At 45.1% G+C, this 20,354-nt stretch overlaps 1 protein-coding gene across 1 annotated transcript in view; it reads right to left on the bottom strand.

The window, feature by feature from the left end:
- Positions 1–16,488, bottom strand: part of TANGO2 (transport and golgi organization 2 homolog) — a 38,766-nt gene extending 22,278 nt beyond the window's left edge. The window contains exons 1-2 of the mRNA XM_015824768.1: positions 16,401–16,488; positions 6,953–7,079 (exon numbers count right to left, since the gene is read on the bottom strand). Of these exons, the coding sequence (XP_015680254.1) occupies positions 6,953–7,008 (56 nt within the window). The 5' untranslated portion in view covers positions 7,009–7,079; positions 16,401–16,488. The remainder of the gene's footprint in view (positions 1–6,952; positions 7,080–16,400) is intronic.
- Positions 16,489–20,354: the final 3,866 nt, after the last annotated feature.

Raw genomic sequence — 20,354 nt, forward strand, 5'->3', positions numbered from 1 at the left:
GGGAGGGGAGGGAGGGAGGAAGGAAGGAAGGAAAGGGGGCAGAATATCCCTGCCTCAAAGAGTTTACAGATAAAATTAGACAAGGAGCACGTCAGATAATTCTGAATATATTCCAACAAATGTTTTTTTCCCCTCCTTCTTACTATTTATATTTCAACAACTTTTTGTCATATCACCCCAAAAGTCTACGAACTGCTGAGCTTTGCCTAAGATCTTGAGCTACAATGCGATGCACCTGGATTCAACGTGTCTTATTTTGTGGATTTTTTTAAAAAAAATGTTTTAACCCTTTCTAAATTGTTTTAATTGTTTTACAATTTTAGAATTGTAAGCTGCCTAAGAGTCATTTGGTTGGGTCGGGCAACTATAAAAACTGAATAAAACATGCAGAACGTGAGCTCAGCCTGGCCACCGTTAGTTCTCGACTTACAATTACAGTTTTAACCTGGATTCCTGCTTGTGTGGCCAACACCCAGATCCTGGATTCAAGATCTGTCCTACCTTTGATCTTTCACCCCAGACATGCTGCCAGAGAGGGGGGGGGGAAGAAGCCAATTAAACAGATTTTTCTTAGTCTTATTTGAAGATCCAAGAGGTTGAATCTACGACCTCATGTGTGTTCTATCGTGAAATTACAGCTTTGCCGGGAAACATCGGAAAAAAGCCCTGCGAAAATTTGGGCGACACCCACACAGCCAAGCTGAGTTAATTAATGCCAACACACCACGGCTGCCGACAACCAGCTTGCTCGTCTTTAAGCGGGCCCACACACAATTTTTGATTCCTTTCCAGCTCTGTACCGTAAACACACAGCATCCTTCACGGGTGCTCCCAGGAGGCACCTAATCATATTTGGTTTATTTTTTATTTGTACTCTGTCGAAATATACCCACCGAAGGATGAGCCGTTTGGAAAGGACCTACGTGCGTCAGCTCTATTTAGTCCACGGAGGCAAGAACACAAAGACTCACAAAGAAGAACAAAAAGAGGGGTGGACCACTACGATGCCAGCTTGGTTTGAAGGACCAGGCTGAAGGTTCGCCAAGCTTTTGCCTGGCATGTTGCTGATTTGTTCCCTTCCTGGTTTGAATAAACTATGGTTTCTGGGAGCTGGTTTATGTCAGCAAGGCAATCTCCAGTCTAAAAAGAGGACTCTGGGTTCAAAATATTGTGCTTTCAGTCAGAATGGAAATAAAGGGGATGAGTTTACCTCGTGTAAAAGCACTGTTTACCTAGGCCAGGGGTAGGCAACCTTGGCTCTTTTATGACTCGTGGACTTCAACTCCCAGAATTCCTGAGCCAGCATGGCTCAGCTTGGAAACCTCTCCCTTTCCCCTCAGCGTGGCTGGATCGGGAATTCTGGGAGTTGAAGTCCACGAGTCATAAAAGAGCCAAGGTTGCCTACCCCTGGCCTAGGAGACCAACGTCTTAATTTCCATCACTCTAACCCAAGGCTAGGCAACCTTGGCCCTTTTATGACTCGAGGACTTCAACTCCCAGAATTCCTGAGCCAGCTTGGCTCAGCTTGGAAACCTCTCCCTTTCCCCTCAGCATGGCTGGCTCAGGAATTCTGGGAGTTGAAGTCCACCAGTCATAAAAGAGCCAAGGTTGCCTACTCCTGGCCTAGGCCTAGGCCGCTTTGTGACTCGTGGACTTCAACTCCCAGAATTCCTGAGCCAGCTTGGCTCAGCTTGGAAACCTCTCCCTTTCCCCTCAGTGTGGCTGGCTGAGGAATTCTGGGAGTTGAAGTCCACCAGTCATGAGGGGGGCAAAGTTTTCCCCATGCCAGCTCAGGAATTCTGGGCATTGGAGTCCTCGAGTCATAAAAGAGCCAAGGTTGCCTGCCCCTGTCCTAGGGCTTGCTAAACAAACCTTGGTAAGTCCAAGGTTTATTTATTTCCTTTTTATTCAGTTGCCGTTGCTTTACGCATTTTCAGTGGACTGGCTAGAGGTTTCAGCAAGGCACAGAAACAAACCCAGGTAAGCACAAGCAAACATTTTGTGCCTGTGGATAAACCACTTTAAGGTAGAGATGCACGGAGTAAAACAGCTAGGCTTCCCAATACAATCAGTCCTCGACTTACGACGGTTGAGCCCCACATTTCTGTTGCTAAGAGAGGCAATGGCTGAGAACGTTTTGCCCCTTTTTACAATCTTTCTTGCCACAGTCGTTAAACGAATCCCTGCGGTTGTTAAAGGAGTAACCCGGTGGTTAAGTGAAGCTGGCTTCCCCCATTGACTTTGCTGGTCAGAAGGCCGCAAAAGGGGATCGTGTGGCAACCGGGACACTGCAACCGTCATAAATACAAGAGTCAGTTGCCAAGCGGCCGAATGTTGATACTGCGACGGTTGTGTGGGAGAAACAGTCAAAGGTCACACAACAAGCAAGCTCAGAGACCACCAAGGACCCCCTCATGTCACCCCTGAGCTACCAATATTCTCCTTTATTAGTGCTTTTTTCAACGCCGTTGTTACCTCTGAATAGTCACTAAAGGAACGCTTGTACGTTGAGCACAACCTGTAGTGATTTACTATCTGAAATTAAAGCTAGTTCTATTCCCATTTCAATTCTTGGCTAAAAAAAAATAGGAAAAATAAGGGGGAAAAAAAAAAGGCATTACCAAGTCAGAGCAGACCTAACTGGAGAAAGCAATAAGCTAGAATCCATTCATGCCAGCAAAATCACTACTGTGTGGGGATGTACTGGAGCTGTGCCCCGCCACTAAATTGCCTGATTAACAAATAATGGCTGAGCGTTATATGTGAATCACGGTTTGTTGTGCCAGGAAAGGCACAAACACGTCCTGACTTTGTTTTGTGGGTTAATCAGGCCACTTATTCAAATTGGACGGCAACTTGCCTTCAGGTTTAGGGAAACCGATGGGGGGGGGGAAAAACACCCGTCTTTTAAGGCAGCCTCAGCAAAATATCAGCCATGGCAAAAATGAGTTCCTCAAAGTAATTTATACAAACAAGCTGGACAGCCTCTCCTGCACGAAGATTTGTGCAACTTCTGGCTGCGTGTTTGTGTGCGCGTGTGTGTGTATAGATGGAAACTCGCGAATCCGTACTGCTGAAGCAATTTCCTGCGATATAATTCAGCCCCATAAAAAAAGATTACGAGATTATAGCTCCGAAACGTAAAACCTATATTTACAAACAGCAGCGATTTGTATAACCAAAATTGGATTTATGAAGGTTTTTGCAAAGCGGGCACACATTTAAATGAGGGACGTTTATTTACAGCATGAAAAATATAGACCGTTACAGAGGAAGGAGCACGGCCTGCACCGGATGAGGCCTAATTATAGGTCGTTCTCAACTTACAACCACAACTGAGCCCAAAATTTATGTTACTAAGTGAGACTTGTGGTGAGTTTTGCCCCATGTTACGTTCTTTCTTGCCGCATTTGTTAAGCGAATCATGCCATTATGTATTCAAGGTGGACGGTGATTAATATTTATATGTTACTTATATGTAAGGGTGTAGGTCTATACATATGTTGTATATAGTATGTTTAAATGTGTGTTATGTATGTGTACACTTTGAGAGCAAGCAACTAAATTTCATTTTTAATGGGTGCCATTGTGCCCACAGTAAAAAATGACAATAAAGGTTTTCTCTATCTATCTATCTATCTATCTATCTATCTATCTATCTATCTATCTATCTATCTATCTATCTCTATCTATTTATCTCAGGGGTCTTCAAACTTGGCCCTTTTATGACTTGTGGACTTCAACTCCCAGAATTCCAGTCAGGCACGCTGGCTGAGGATTTCTGGGAGTTGAAGTCCATAAGATATAAAAGGGCCAAGTTTGAAGATCCCTGATCTATCTATCATCTATCTATCTATCTATCTATCTATCTATCTATCTATCTATCTATCTATCTATCTATCTATCTATCTATCTATCCATCCATCCATCCATCCATCCATCCATCCATCCATCCATCTCTACCTATTTCTATCTATCTCTATCTATTTATCTATTTATCTATATTTCTCTGTCTCTCTCTGTCTCTCTCTCTCTACACACACACACACACACACACACACACACGGACTGCACGGATTCACTAAAAAACTGTGATCAACAAGATTGCAAAATCAGGCCCAACTGATTTAATAGGTGCTTTGCTGAAGAACAGAAATCCTGGTCCCGATTGCAGTCGTAAGCCGAGGACTCCTTGTAATTGGGGTGCCCGTTAAGGATATCTGCGCTCTCTCCCTCCAGCTGCTACATAACTAATCCTGACAAACAGTTCTTACAACATTATTCCTGCTGGATCTTTATGCTTGGGCAAGTGTAGGAGAGAGAAGGCGCTGTGGGTCTTAAGTTAGGGAGGGCTTTACATATTTTGCTGCAGATAAATGGAACCCGGAGCTTTTGAGGAGCGTCGATCTTAAAAATCCGCCCAGCTGAACAGATAAAGGAATGACGGACCACAGGCTGGTTTTACGGAACAAAAACCGCGAGTTAAGCTTTCTATCTCTACGTGCATTTTTTCCCTCTCGTCTTTTACACACAATCCTTTATCCAAGGTTCACAGTCAATGCCAATCCTGATGCATTTGCGCTGGGTTACAAAAAAAACAAACAAACAAAAAAAAACCAACCCAAGGATTTCCTTTAAAGACCCTATTAATTCATATTTTGAAAAACGCAAAAAGTTTGTATTATTCTAACACTTCAATTGAAACTCATTTGGTATTTACCACATACTAGCGTCTCCTCGCTGGAATTATTCTCTATTCTGCCTTTTCACTTAGAGATTTGTCATTTTCTGATTTCTTTGTTGTCTAGTATTTCTACACAATAGTCTGGTATTATATCCTTCATTATATTTCTGGCATCTTTAAAATAAAAAAACAACAACCAACCCACACAGTATACTCCAAAGATATTCTTCCGTAAACCTCAGCTGACAAAAACATTTCTACCAGGTATTGTAAGCAAAGACATGCATTTGTGATAAATCCTTATCTAACAAACACACAGACTTGTAAGAAAAATGTATCTATAGTATAAGCAGACGGGGGAAAAATAATAAAGGGTCTTACACTGGAGGATACATAAATATTATTGAAAATGGAAACATTTAATTCAAAAAAGTATCTGACACATAAAACATTTAGGCAAAACAATAGCAAACTGGGCCTGTTTTTACAGAAGTTCTCACTCTGAAGTGTCATTGTAACATTGGGGAAAAATACGATACATTACATAGTTTCACTGGATCTAAATTATGTGGAGTCAAGACTTAAAAGGACTGCAATTCATGGCATAGCACGAGGTAATCCAGTTTAGGATATGGGGATCTTGCAACCAAAGATTTATTTAGCAAATTATGGCAAAACCAATCACCAGCCACTTTTTGTGGCCTACAAATGGGTGGGGCTTTAGTTGAAAAAGGAAAATAGAATTAGTTAGAACAATTAACCAGTGGAACAACCTGCCTCCAGAAGCGGTGAATGTGTGTGTGTGTGTGTGTGTGTGTGTATGTGGGGGGAAATCACTCCCTGATTTGTGAGAGATATTTAAGAAACAAAAACCCAACGATGAATGCTCCAACACTGGAAGTTTTTAAGAAGAAACTGGACAGCCATTTGTCCGAAATGGTATAGGGTTTCCTGCCTGAGCAGGGGGTTGGACTTGATGACCTCCAAGGTCCCTTCCAACGTTATATTATTATTGTAGTAGTAGTAGTAGTAGTAGTAGTAGTAGTAGTAGTAGTAATAATAATAATAATAATAATAATAATAATAATAATAATAATAATAATAATAATAATAATAATAATAATAATAGAAATTAAGACACCATTAAACTAATTTAAGGGGGAAAGTGTCCCTTACAACTTTTGGCATGCTGTATCCCGGGCTACACCAATGTGTGAACTGGGTGTCTACAGCAGCTTTGCTAGTGATGAAGAATTAGAAGTTGTGTCCCTTGTGAAGCTGCTTTAAATAACTTCTGAGTTCCCTGTTGGAAAAGACCCAGGCTAATATCAGTCATGACTCTTCAGGTTTAAAGGCTTCTCGTTTGCATCTGTTGTCCCCATACTGGCTGGGGAATTCTGGGAGTTGAAGTCCATACATCTTAAAGTTGCTAAGATTGAGAAATACTGTGGTAATGGATGGCGATATAGATTAGGTATCTCTCATTTCATTCCATGTCTCTCCTGGACTAAATTATAACAACGTGATAAATAAAATTACTGCTACAGCTGCTTTGGGTATGTGTACAGCAAGACATGACGATGTTACATGTACAGCAAGATACGATGGTGTTACGTGTACAGCAAGACACGACGGTGTTACGTGTACAGCAAGACATGACGGTCTTATGTGTACAGCAAGACACGACAGTGTTACGTGCACAAGAAATGATGGTGTTACGTGCATAGCAAGACACAACAGTGTTACATGTACAGCAAGACATGACGGTGTTACGTGTACAGCAAGACACAACGGTGTTACAGATACAGCAAGACATGATGGTGTTACATGTAAAGAAAGACATGACGGTCTTACGTGTACAGCAAGACATGATGGTGTTATGCATACCAGCAAGACATGACGGTGTTACACGTATAGCAAGACATGATGGTTTTACACGTATAGCAAGACATGACGATGTTACGTGCACAAGAAACGACGGTGTTACATATACAGTAAGCCATGATGCTGTTATGTGTACAGTAAGCCACAATGGTGTTACGTGCACAGCAAGACATGAGGGTGTTAACCCCAGACCAGCAACGAGGCCAAAAGGGACACGGGATATCCTCTCTTAATCCACACATCAAAAGGGTTTTAAGGTTGACAAAGCAGAGACTCATTTAAGAATCTCACTGAGGTTGTTTAGCCACGATGGAATTTACAAACTCGAGCAAGAGCGACGACAAGCATATTGATAAAGAGACAGCAAGCAGAATTGCACCTTACCTGTAGGCATTTTTGGACACAGGTCGCGGGTCAAACTTAAAGAAAAGAATGCACATGGGTTACAGGTGGGGAAAGGTGAGTGGCTTTGCAGAGATGGTCAGCAAAAGGTCATCCTTCCAGGTGCCTGCTGCAAAGGAAACAGGGACAGCTGATCAGGCTCGGAAATGGTTCCGTTCATCCTGGTTTGTGATCCTATTACACACCACAGGTAGTCAACTTACAACAGTTGATTTAGCGACCGCTCAAAGTTGCAACATGGCTGAACAAACGGACATATGACTGTTTTTTCCCACTTGCAATCGTTGCCGCGTCCCCCTGGCCAGGTGATCAAAATCCAAATGCTTGGCAGGTGATCCGTATTTATGACAGTTACAGTGTCCCGGGGGGGGGGGATCATGTGATCCCCTTTTCCGACTTTCTGACGAGCAAAGTCAACGGGGAAGGCAGATTCCCTTAACAACCGTATTGCTAACCTAACAACCGCAGAGATTCTCTCAACAAGCGTGGCAAGGAAAAGTCGTAAAGTGGGACAAAATTCACTTAGCCACATAAATGTTGGGCTCAACTAGGAGGACTACCTAAACCTGGCTCCTCTCCAAAACCAGGTTTAAAGATTCTGGCTACATGTGGATGGTGCCGATCGGAGCCCTGGAAGGCTTGTTGAGTATTTTCCATGTTGGCCCACTAGGAAAAGTACCTAGCATTCAAACAGGAGATGTGCTTTCATCTCCTTCCCACTGAAAGATGTGAGTAACTGAAACGATCACCCTGTACTACATCTGCCAAACAGAAATAGCTTGCCTGTCTCGAGAGCTTTTCAGAATGCAGAGATGGAGGGGAAACGAATCAATAGCCGAACTCTCCGCTGCTCTGGATAATTGACTTCACCTTGCCCCAGTGAGCGATGATCAAGCGATTTTATTGAAAACAAATTAAATTACGTTTATGAGCCCAAGAGCACGGCTACCGACAAAAAGGGATCGCTTCCCGCTCCCACGCTGGGGACTCGGCTTCTCCTTCAAGATCTGCGATTCAGGGTGTCCTCCTTAAGGTACTCTGTATTTTAAAATTCCCACAGCGAAAGAAGAAAAAAAAGACATTTTCCATAGCGTTTCACCTGGCTCGGAACGGTACCAAAAATAACATTTAATCGCTCTGCTGTTGCTAGAGAGACACACTTAGCTGCAAAAACACCAAGGCCAGCACCAAAGCTGTGTGTGTTTCTGCTCAGATATTAAAAAGAACAATGATTGTATTTGATCAGGCAGGTAAAATTAATCAGGCCTTCCACTGCCTTTAAAAAGAAATCCATTTGCTAACCAGATTTGTAGGTCTCTGGAGCTGTGCCCAAGGCACAGCAGCGGGTGACAAGAGCTTTTACTATTACAGGTAGTCCTTGATTTACGACAATTGAGCTCAAAACCTCTGCTGCTAAGTGAGACAAACCAATCGACAAACCCACCAAAGAATCTTGTTGAATGTTAATTAAGCCAGTTATGTCCTTGTTTTCTCCACTAGTGCTGGTTGAGGAACATCAACTTGTCTCGAGATGAAAGATAAACTGAATTTCGCGAGCATCCAGAGTTTAAAAGACCCCTATGGATTCACAGTGAGTATCCACTGCCTTCTTTATGGTGGGTTTTTTTTTGGTCAAGTTTACTCTACAATTCTGATACAATTCCCAAGAGCTCCCTCATCCAAACATTAACCATGATCATCTTCCGAGGTCAGTCAGACAGGTGCTGCCATCTACTGTGACAATCAGGTTATGGGAAGCTACAGTAATGGCTTTAAAAAAAAAAAAAAAAAAAAAGCTGCCCCACGTGCGAATTGATTAGAAGCCGGCATTGTTTAAAGCACCTTTAAACTCAACGGGCAATTCTTAAAGATGACTACAAAGCTCTAAAGGTGAAGTTATTATTAATGACATGCTGGCGGGAGCAGCCACGAAAAGACCAGACCAGAATGAGATATAAATCAAAGGGTGATGGGTACATTAAGGCTGACATTTCCAATATTTTGTCTGTCTCGCATCGCTGCTTCTTATTATCGCCCTTTGCTCCATATTTTATTTATTCTAAGTGATTAGCTTTATAGAGATCTGTTAAAAACATGACAGCTTAACATTGTTATAATAATTGAAATCTATTCAGCGCCTTGATTTGCCAGTTTGTTGTCTAACCAATGCAAAATGCTCACTTAGAAATCTATTTGAATAGAGAACAGCACGGTTAAGATTTTATAAAAACGCAGCGGGTTTTGATTTTTAAGTCGTCCTCAAAACGAAAGGGGAGGGAAAAAAAATCACAACTGTTTTTACCAATGGGATCAAACCAGGGCATGTTTCTCAAACGTGGCTGTTGAAGATGTGTGGACTTCAACTCCCAGAACTTAGATGTCTCCCTGAAAAGCATCCCATAATTAAAAAGATCACGTGGTGACATCACTCAGGAGAGGTCTCCGAGTTCCTCACCATGCGATGAATCTAGATGTACGAGCTTTTATTTTAATGGGCACAAGAGGTGCCTGTTCGTATTGTCCATTTTTATGGCCAACTTGGACTTCAATTCTCTTTGTAGATTTGAATAGAAAACCTGAAATGCAGGGTCCTTTTTTTCAAAATTGACCACGCTACTTTTTCTTAATATTTATGCCGCTCCAGAGCTTTCCTGGGGTTAAATCACGATCAGAAATATGATACAGGCAGTCCTTGACTTATAACCACAACGGAGCCCAACATTTCGACTGCTAAGCCAGTTGTTAAACGGGTTTTGCCCCAGTTTATGACTTTTCTTGCCAAAGTTGTTAAGTGAATCACTGCAGTGGTTAAATTAGGAAAAGGTTTCTTAAGTGACCCTGTGTTCCCCCATTGACTTTTACTTGTCAGAAGGTTGCAAAAGGGGATCGCATGACCCCAGGACACTGAAGCGGTCATAAACACGAGTCAGTCGCCAAGCATCCGAATTTTGATCACGGGAGTGCGAAAAAGAGTTAGAAGTCACTTTTTTCAGTGCAGCTGTAACTTTGAATGGACACTAAATGAACTGTTGTAAGTTGAGCACTACCTGTATTTTACCTGTACAGTATAGAATTGTTTGAGCCACACTTGTTGCTGTAGGCAACCTTGGCTCTTTTATGACTGTTGGACTTCAACTCCCAGAATTCCTGAGCCAGCATGGGGGAACTATGGCCCCCTCATGACTCGTGGACTTCAACTCCCAGAATTCCCGAGCCAGCATGGGGGAACTATGGCCCCCTCATGACTCGTGGACTTCAATTTCCAGAATTCCTGAGCCAGCATGGGGGAACTATGGCCCCTTCATGACTCGTGGACTTCAACTCCCAGAATTCCTGAGCCAGCATGGCTCAGCTTGGAAACTTCTCCCTGGCTCAGGAATTCTGGGAGTTGAAGTCCACGAGTCATGAAGGGGCCAAGGTTGTCTACCCCTGCTATAAAGTGTTGATTATTTTTTTTATTATTATTAGGGATATATCCACAGCAAAGGCTGCAGTTAACAGATTTTCGAGGGATATAGAGACAAAAAGGCAGCAGTATAAAGCTTGTGGATTTTTTTTTTTAATCCTGCAAAAGCCCGTGCTCTTTGCAAGACAAATCACTGAGGAAGTGATTTGGTTTCCTAAGTTGTACAGAATAAATGTTGCAGACTGGAATGAAGTGCTAAAGAACAGCTGAAATATGCAAGGGTAGAGATAATTAGAAGCAATATTATGCTGAAGAACTCTTCTGAAAGGGATCAGAAAGCCATTGGAATTCATGCTAGCTTGCAGTTTACTGGATAAAATATGCATCCATTTATAAAGCAACAATTCGACAATGTTAATTTCTAATTTCCTGTTCTGGTGACTAAGAATACTTTCTAAAGCATATACAGGAGCTATCATTTTCAAAGCCTTTGGACTTTTGATGTTTATTTCACTGTTCGAGCCATATAAACTTTGACACAAGCCAGAATTACTTTATTATTTATTACTTTTATAGCCCATATAAATTTCCAGTCCTTTCTCTTCACAAATCATGAAGCAACAAAAGTAGATAATGCATATAATAGCTTAAGCATGGTATGAATCCAGCCACTGTGATTTGTAAATCATGGTTTATAGCTCAGCAGAATGTGAATTCAGCCAATTGTGCCCAGAGATCAGGGTGATCCCTGATCTCCCTTCCTTCCGCCGCGCCCTCAAGACATGGCTGTTCCAACAAGCGGGACTGGCCTAGGATAATTTTTTAAGAGGGGTTTTTTAGAGGGGTTTTTAATTACTTTTTAATTAGACAATTTAAATATTTCATTTTAATTAATTTTAACTTGTGATTGTTAGTGGTGTTTTTTAATTGATTGTCAGCCGCCCTGAGTCCGCAAGGAGAANAATAAATAAATAAATAAATAAATAAATAAATAAATAAATAAATAAAGAAAAATGTTCAAAGATTATGGTTTATGGTGAGGTCAACCCAACTATTGTTTAACCTACCACACTCTGGATAGGCAACTTTTATTATAGGTTGCCTGTTCTGGTTTTTCTTTATTTAGGAAAAATGTGAATGTCCTTGGCGTTCAAATATGGGTTGAATTTAGAAATGCAAGAATTATTTAGAATACTAGCTAAGAAATATTAATCAATCCAAATAATATTTTTGGAAGACATACACACATTTCATTAAAATAGGTTTAACCGTGCACTTGAGTATCAATTCCACTCAACCGAGATGAAAAGATTATTTCTTTTTTATGAACTGTATTATACTATCTCATCAGAAAATCTCCATATATTATCATAAAAAAAAACAAGAATCCTCTTTCATTGACGTGTGAAAGGCTAGTTCAATCTCCTTAATTAGAATCTTACAAAGTAACTTTGAATTCCTCTAGAATTCAATTCTAAAACTAGAAACTAGTTTTAACTTAGATCTTTAGTACCAATTTTCTATTCTTCTTATAGCCTCATAAAGTCTAGGTTAGAGTTGACTTAGAATTGTTTTGCTTTTTTGTGTCTAAGGAAATTGAAAATAGCTTACGCAATAATGAATTTCTTAAGATGCCACAAAACCCACACATTTATTTTCATACATCTAATTATAGCTGGTTTGGTCCCATCCAAAAGACAGAATAAAATTCCTAGTTGCAAGTTTACCTACTACCCAGGTCTGCTGAGGAAAAGCAATTAGTCTTTAATATGTCCTTAAGTTTCCCTACTAGGGAACAAAAAGCAAAAATCCCAAACAAACAAAAAACAGATGATCTTCCTGTTGTAGCCAAAAATTGCTTTGAGGAAAATTGCCACAGTTGCCTTGATGTGTTTCAACTAAAGATTACATTTGTTCCATATGGTGAAAGCGGTAACGAACAGACATCTGAAATCATTTATTTAGTAGTGATATTTTAAAAAGGGTGGAATCGGGTCCAGAATTTAAATAACTGTAACTCAGAATAGGACTCCGCAGTCATAATAAAATGTTCTGCCAATTGGTCCAAGAGTGAGCTGCCCTGAACACAGTTGGATTTATTCCCAAAGAAGTAGGCAGTGGAACACAGTAACAAGGGTGCATGAAACTCAGAACAGCTTATACCAGCTAGCTGAAACGTCTCAAATTACAGATAGTCCTTGTGAAGGACTGTTCAAAGTTACAATGGCATTGAATTTGTTTTGACTTATGGCTGTTTTTCACACTTAGGACCACTGGAGCATCCCTATATAAATGTTTAGGTGTGTGTCATGTATGTGTTTCATTTTGAGAGCGGGCAACTAAATTTCATTTTTGATGTGTGCCGTTGTGCCCACAGTAAAAAAAAAATGACAATAAAGGTTATCTATGGTCACATGCACAAAATTCAGAGGCTTGGCAACTGACTCGTATTTACGACAGTTGCAGTGTCCCAGGTTCACGGGATCTGCTTTTGGACCTTCAGACAAGCAAAGTCAATGGGGAAGCACAACTGCAATGGTTTGCTTAATGACGGTGGCAAGAAAGGTCATTAAATGGGGCAAAACTCAGTGAACATCTGTCTCACTGAGCAGCAGAAATTTTGGGCCCTGTCGCAGTCGTAAGTTGAGCACTATCTATATCTAATGAGAACCTTTCCTACTCCCTACCAGTTGCTTGGAAATGACCCTGAAACCCAGCGGTAAATCTGATTCTTCATTTACAACAGACATGTCAAACACAAGGCCCGGGGGCTGGATGCGGCCCACGAAGTGGTTTCATGTGGCCCGCGAAGCCATCCTGGAAACAGTGAGGGAACGACCCCCACTGCCTTGGCCCTGGGCCAGGCCAGCCGGGAGCCAGTGTACAATTTTGTGGTGGCCATCTATGCTGAAACACGTTCAGTCTTAGCTCCACAAGCCCCCCCCCTGCATAGCCTGAGAGGAACAGCGAGGCTCCTCCAGTGGACCATGTCTTGGCACTTGCCCTGGTCCCACCCACTTCTGCCAGAGACCCTCAGATCTATCCCACTCCTGTCCAGGCCCCCACAGGCACCCTTGACGTGAACGATGTAGAGCTGGCCACTCCCACCCACTCCATCCACGCCCACCCAGTAGGCCGTACCCACCCTGGCCACACCCACCCGGGCCCCTGAGGGCAACCACAATGCTGATGCGGCCCTCAATGAAACTGAGTTTGACACCCCTGATTTACAAGGTGTATGGACCCTTTTCGTTATCTTAAAAAAACTAACAAAAGAATTGTCCTACTCTGCAACCAAAAGCATCTCTTCTTTTCGTTCCTGTAGTAGTGAAAGGTTTCAGATTTGCAAGATTTTGTCAATGTAGCCTTAGGCTAAAGTAGAGTTAGTACACCTGCTAGCATTTCCTGTCTGGTTTATCTGGTAAGGCTGATATCAATCTTGCAAGAAAGAGGGAGTATTCCTTCTGGGTCTCTTTCTCCACCCATTATGCAGCAGCAGGCTATGCTGTCTCTTATCTGACTATTCCCTAGGCCAGGGGTCCCCAACCTGTGGGCCTTGGCCCACGGCCGACTGGCCACTGGGCTGCATGAATAGCTGGCCAGTGACTAGATTAGATAACCTTTACTGTCATTTTTTTCCTGTGGGCACAACGGGACACGTTAGAAATGAAATTTAGTTGTTTGCTCTCAAGCGTTACTTACTTACATAATACACATTTAAAATATACTATATCTACAACCAATCAAAATCAGACAGCATCAAAGACTCCGCAGGATCAACAATTAGACTAACCACATTCATGGCCTGAGTCAATAATTAACCCACACATCTGGGTTTGCACAATATACTGACCCACACAGTCTGTAAAGCCATCATGTCTTTAAATAATGGTCTCTTAAAGAGACTAAAACACATGGTTTAGTCCAGGGGTTTTCAAGCTTGTCCCTTTTATGACTTGTGGACTTCAACTCCCAGAATTCCTCAGCCAGCGTGCCTGGCTGAGGAATTCTGGCAGTTGAAGTCCACAAGTCATAAAAGGGCCAAGTTTGAAGACCCCTGGTTTAGTCACTTGTCAAGCATTTTAAACCAGCTATCCTAAGCTAAATTCACTCTAATGTGATACAAATGTCCAAGCTTTATTTTCAAAGTCATTATGGAGGCAGGATAAAGCAGCTTGCACTGACTCTGCAGAAGAAAATCTATGATATGAGAACAAAAAAGTGCATTTCAGAGAAAGCCAGGACATTTGCCCTCTATATCAATAAAATAGGACAAAAGGAAAAATGCTTTTTTTTCGCAACTTGGCCTGGCTCAGAAAACCCACAAAACTCACATTTAATCCAATTACTATATTACCCCATTTTCTGGGTCTAGACTAGAGCTATGTTGTTTTTAAACTCTTATTTTTATCTTTTAAATTCACACAGCTTGCTTTCAGTCGTTCTTATGCATTGGATTGTTTTATTATGCATACGTCCAGCATCACCCTTGTATGTGAGATGGGCAGCTATACAGGTAGTCCTCAACTTACGACCACAATTGAGCTTATTGCTAAGAAAGACAGTTAAGTGAGTTTTGCCCCCTTTTAAGAACTCTCTGACCACAGTTGTTAAATGAATCCCTGCAGTTCTGTTAGTAATAAGTTGTTAAGTGAATCTGGCTTCCCCATTGACTTTGCTTGTCAGAAGGTCACAAAAGGGGATCACATGACCCCAGAACAATGGGAACTTGGAGAGCATCTAGTCTCACCCCTGGACTGCCAGACAACAGCTTTCATCCATGCAGTCCTTGACTTATGACCACAACTGCTAAGTGAGACAGTTGTTAAGCGAGTTTTGCCCCATTTCACGACCTTCTTTGCCGCAGTTGTTAAAGTGAATCACTGCAGTTGTTAAGTTAGTAACACGGTTGTTAAGTGAAGCTAGTCAGAACAATTAACCAGTGGAACAACCTGCCTCCAGAAGCGGTGAATGCTCCAACACTGGAAGTTTAGGGTTTCCTGCCTGAGCAGGGGGTTGGACTAGATGACCTCCAAGGTCCCTTCCAACTTTATTATATTATTATTATTATTATTATTATTATTATTATTATTATTATTATTATTATTATATAAGCTGGCTTCCCCTATTGGCATCGCTTGTTAGAAGGCCGCAAAAGGGGATCCTGTGACCCCAGCACCCTGCAACTGTCATAAATATGAGTCAGTTGCCAAGCGTCTGAATTTTTTTTTAAAAAAATATTTTATTCAAATACAAATACTACAAACATAACACATATAAATCTAAATAAAAAAATAGTATAAAAAATACAAATACTACAGTGCACCCACACCCCTGGAGACCATTTTTATTACCTATGTTTCTTCTCATATAACAGCTAACAATATATTTCAATTGTACCTTTATCCCCTCCAAAACAGCATGTATTCTTGAGCAGGTTTATTCCCTTTGCCTTCCACCAAGACTGTTTTTATAAAATCATCCCATATTTCAATCCAAGCATCTGAATTTTGATCACGTGAACACAGGGATGCTGCCACGGTCGTCTGAAAGTCACTCTTTTCAGTGCCGCTGTAACTTCAAACGGCCACTAAACGAATGGATGTAAGTCGAGGACTACCTATACAAATGTGACAACTGCCACACAACAACCCTGCGAAGTAGACCGAGCCGATAAAGGGTCCAAAGTCCCCAGGGCTGAGGGGAGACTTAAACCCCGCTCTCCCTGCCCCGAGTCCTCCCACAGCGAAGGTCCATGCCTTCAAACCCATCATCCCCAGCTAAAGAGATGCCGCGGCGTATTTAGACTTCCCGGACTACAACTCCCACAATCCCTTGTCAGGGAGTTACAGGCGGGGGCCGATGGGACTTGAAGTCCACTGTCAGTGCCCGAACCATCCCCCGGCCCAAAGGTAATCGTCGCTCCCGTCAGGCCCCGCGGCCGTCCCCCCCAGACCCTCAGGGGCCCCGCTTCCGGTCCAGCGCCCCCCACTTCCGGGCCCGGAGCGATGGACCCCAACTCACCCTCAGCGGCTCGTGCGGCACCTTCAACTTCCACCCAGCAGCCGCTTCCGGGCGCCGCCACCCACCATTCAAGAAGCAGCGCCCCGATTGGCCCGCCGCGCCTCCTCCGCGCGCGCACGCGCCCTACGCCGAATCGACTCCCCTCCTCCTCCTGCCCCGCCCCTTTGTGCTCCGCGCGCCGCGCCGATTTAGCTCGCTTTTTCCCGGTCGCTCTGGAGACGCCGCCGTTCCGCTTGCTTTCCTCCCCTCCCTCCGACGGTGTTCGCTCTCTCTCGCTCCCTCCCCGGCTCTTCCTTCTTTTGCTCGCTCCCCCCTCCTCTCCTCTTCCCCCCCATTTCTCGGTCGAATGGCTTTGCGCCTTTGCAGGGATCAGCAAAACTTGCATTTTAATTTTTTTTTATTTTATTTAAAAAAAGAGAAGGCAATCAAGGGAAGGCCACGGCGTTGTGGCTTGCAGTTCCAACTTTCAAATGCCAGGGCGGTGGGTTGAGGAGGGGGGGGCACCCCCAGAAATGCCTGGGCAAGCTTGCTTAGCTCAGCGGTTGCGCCGTGCAAAGTGCTTTTTCTGTAAATAGCCGAAGTCCCGCCCTGTGCTATTGATCCCTTCCATTCGTCTAGCCCGTGCTGCAGGGGAAATCCCTTCTCAGACGGGCCCAGCCCTGGCAAGCTCTATTTGCCCCTATTTCCCCCCCCCCTCCATGCCCCCTGTAAAACACGAGAACTGCGCTTCTCTCCCCCCCACCACCCCTAACCCGGGTTCACACGACCCTGCTTGGCTTTGCAGGCTCTGGGCTGCAGAGGCCGAGAGAGCCCCGGGTGTCGCGGTTTTGCAAGCCGAGCTGCACCCTTCGCACCTCTGCCTTCTTGCCCGGCCCGACGGGAGGACCCCTCCCCGCCCCCCGCTTCGCTTTAAGCCAGGAGGTAGGGTGGGCGTGTTCGTCTGAAGAAGCCTCCCTTGGATGCCAGGAACCAGCTTGGCTTGAACGGCGCCCCCACCGGCCAACGCCCCCCCATCACCACCCCTCCCAGGGAGGGGGGGGACACGTTCAGTGGACCGTTTCCAACGCGGACCCTCCCCATTCTTTTAATTCCCGGAGGGGGGGAGAGAGAAAGAATCGAGGAGGGTCGTGGGAACGCAGCCCCGGAGGCTGGACGGCCGAGGCCAACTTGGCAGCGCTGTGTCTCGCCCCGACGCGTGAAGGAAGGCGGGTCGCGGGAATGCAACCCTTGGGAAGGGACCCCGGGACTGAGAAACCACGGGTGTGTCTCTGTGTGTGTGTGCGCGTGTATGAATGTGCTCTTCCCGGACTAGCCAGGCTGGGAGTGAGGGGTGGGCTACCCTAGCTGGAGTGAGTGGGGGGGCCGAGTGGGGGGCGGGTGGGAGAGGTGGGTGGAGCCAGCCCGGCGGCGCCGCCCCCTGCCTCCCTCCCTCCCTCCCTCCCCTCCTCCTCCCGCTCGTGGGAACCCGCCGGCTCTCGCGCGGCGCAGGGCAGAGCGCTCGCGGCGGGCGCGGAAGATGCTCAGCGGTCCTCGCGGCGGCCTCCTCCTCCTCCTCTTCCTCCTCCTCCGAGCAGCGCAGCTCCTCCGCCCGAGGCCAGGTCTGCACCTTTCTCCCCTCGCGTCCCCCCCCCCATCCTCCTTCCTCCTCCCCCCCCCAGCCAGGCTTGCCTTGAAGACCCCCCACCCCTTCCCACCAGGCTGCTGCGGCTGCTTTACAGGAGCATCCCTTTCTTCTTCATCCCTTGCACGGGAGGCATTGTTGCGAGGCGTGGGGAAGGGAGGGAAAGGGAGGGGAGGAGAAGGGTGGGCAGCAACGCCCACCGGCTTGCAAAAAGAAGAAAAAGGGGAAAAATAAAATAGGAGAGCGACCCGCAACTGCTTGGGGCTAAACAAGACCCCGCTTTGTGCCGCGTGGGAACCCTGCAGTGGGAGGGGTGGGTGGGTGGGGGGCGGAGAGAGGCGCCCCGCCCCTCTTTCGCCTTGGAAAAAAGGCTCCGGAGGGTCCCCTTGGGATGGAAGGCAGTGGGGAGGGGAAGGGAAGGGAGGGGAGGGGAGGGGGGGAAGAAGGAAGAAAGGCGAGGCTGTCCCTTGAGGCCGGGAAAGAAAAATGGGGAGGGGGGGAATCCCTTCTCTCTCTCTCTCTCTCTCTCTCTCTCTCTCTCTCTCTCTCTCTCTCTCTCTCTCTCTCTCTCTCTCTTCTCCCCCACCACCCACTCCTGAAGCTGCTCCAGGGTTCCCGGGTCCCCCCACCTGCGCTCCCCAAACTTCTCCTTGGCTTGCAGCCTGCTTTCCCAGGGATCAGCCAGAAGTTGATGGAGGTGGGTGGGTAAGTGGGTGGGATGGGATTTGGGGTGGGGTGGGGAAATGGGGGCTGCCAGGCGGGGTTGCCAAGCCTGGGTTCCATCTCTGCTTGCTTCCCGTTGTGGAAAGGCGGTGTCTAGAGCCCTCCTGGCCCCTTGAGGTGAAGCCTTATTGGTATTGTGGTGTCTTTGACCGTCTTCTGCGCTGTCCTTTGGGACAGGGGTCTGCAACCTTGACAACTTTAAGACTTGTGGACTTCAGCTCCCAGAATTCCTCAGCCAGCATAGCTGGCTGAGGAATTCTGGGAGCTGAAGTCCACAAGTCTTAAAGTTGTCAAGGTTGCACACACCTCTGCAATTTGGGATGAAGTCCTGAGTTGTTAGACTGGCTGGCTGTGTGTGTGTGAGAGAGATCCTTGTGATGAAGGATGCTTTTTTCACCTATTTGGGTTGGTAGGAAGGTGAGTGGGCCTGACCCTGCAGAGCCCATATTAACAGGTAATCCTCGACTTACGACCACAATCCAGCCCAAAATCTCTATTGCTAAGTGAGATGTCGGCTGAGTGAATTTTACCCCATTTTACCTCCTCCCTTGCCCCGTTCGTTAAGTGAAGCTCTGCACTTGCTAAGTTAGCCACGCCGTTGTTAAGTGAATCTGGCTTTCCCATTGCCTGGTCAGAAGGTCGCAAAAGGAAATTGCGTGATCCCGGGGACGCTGCAACCGTCATAAATACGAGTCAGTTGCCAAGCGTCTTGAGTTTCGATCAGGTGGCTCTGGGGATACTGCAAAGGTTGTTAAGTGTGAAAAACGGTCATAAGTCTCTCTTTTCAGTGGTGTTTGAAGAGTCGCTAAAGGAACTGTTGTAAGTCAAGGACTACCTGTATTTTGTAGGGGTCCTTGGTGCTCTCCGAGTTTGGTCCTTTGCTTGCAGACATTTTATTACCCAACTAGGTAACATCATCAGTGCTAGAAGGGAGTGGGGTTTACAAGGAGGAGGAGGATTCTGGGGTCCTTGGTACTGTCTGAGCTTGGTGGGGTTTTTTGCAGACGTTTCATTACCCAAACTAGGTAACATCATCAATGTTAGAAAGGAATGGAATTTATGGGGAGGGAGGGAGGGAGGGAGGGAGGGAGGGAGGAAGGAAGGAAGGAAGGAAGGAAGGAAGGAAGGAAAGACGTACTATAGGGTCCTTGGTGCTCTCTGAGTTCGGTTGTTTGCTTCCAGACATTTTATTACCCAAACTAGGTAACATCATCAGTGCTAGAAAGGAGTGGAATTTATAGGGAGGGAGGGAAGGAAGGAAGGAAGGACTATAGGGTCCTTGGTGCTCTCTGACTTCGGTTCTTTGCTTCCAGACATTTTATTACCCAACTAGGTAACATCATCAGTGTTAGAAAGGAGCGACAAGCAGATAGGAGAAGGAGGAGGACTGTGGGGTCCTTGGTGCTCTCTGAGCTTGGTGCTTTTCTTGCAGACGTTTCATTATCAAGCTAAAACGGGACTAGAATTCACAGTCTCCTGGTGATTGGCCCAAAGTCACCCAGTTGTCTTTCATGCCTAAGGCAGGACTAGAACTCCGTGTCATCTCCTGATTGGTCACCCAGCTGGTTTCATGGCTAAAGCCGGACTTGAACTCGTGATCTTTTGCTTTC

Source organism: Protobothrops mucrosquamatus, unplaced genomic scaffold, assembly GCF_001527695.2.
Source record: "Protobothrops mucrosquamatus isolate PMUCROS unplaced genomic scaffold, P.Mucros_1.0 scaffold2345, whole genome shotgun sequence".
Classification (NCBI taxonomy): Eukaryota; Metazoa; Chordata; class Lepidosauria; order Squamata; family Viperidae; genus Protobothrops; species Protobothrops mucrosquamatus.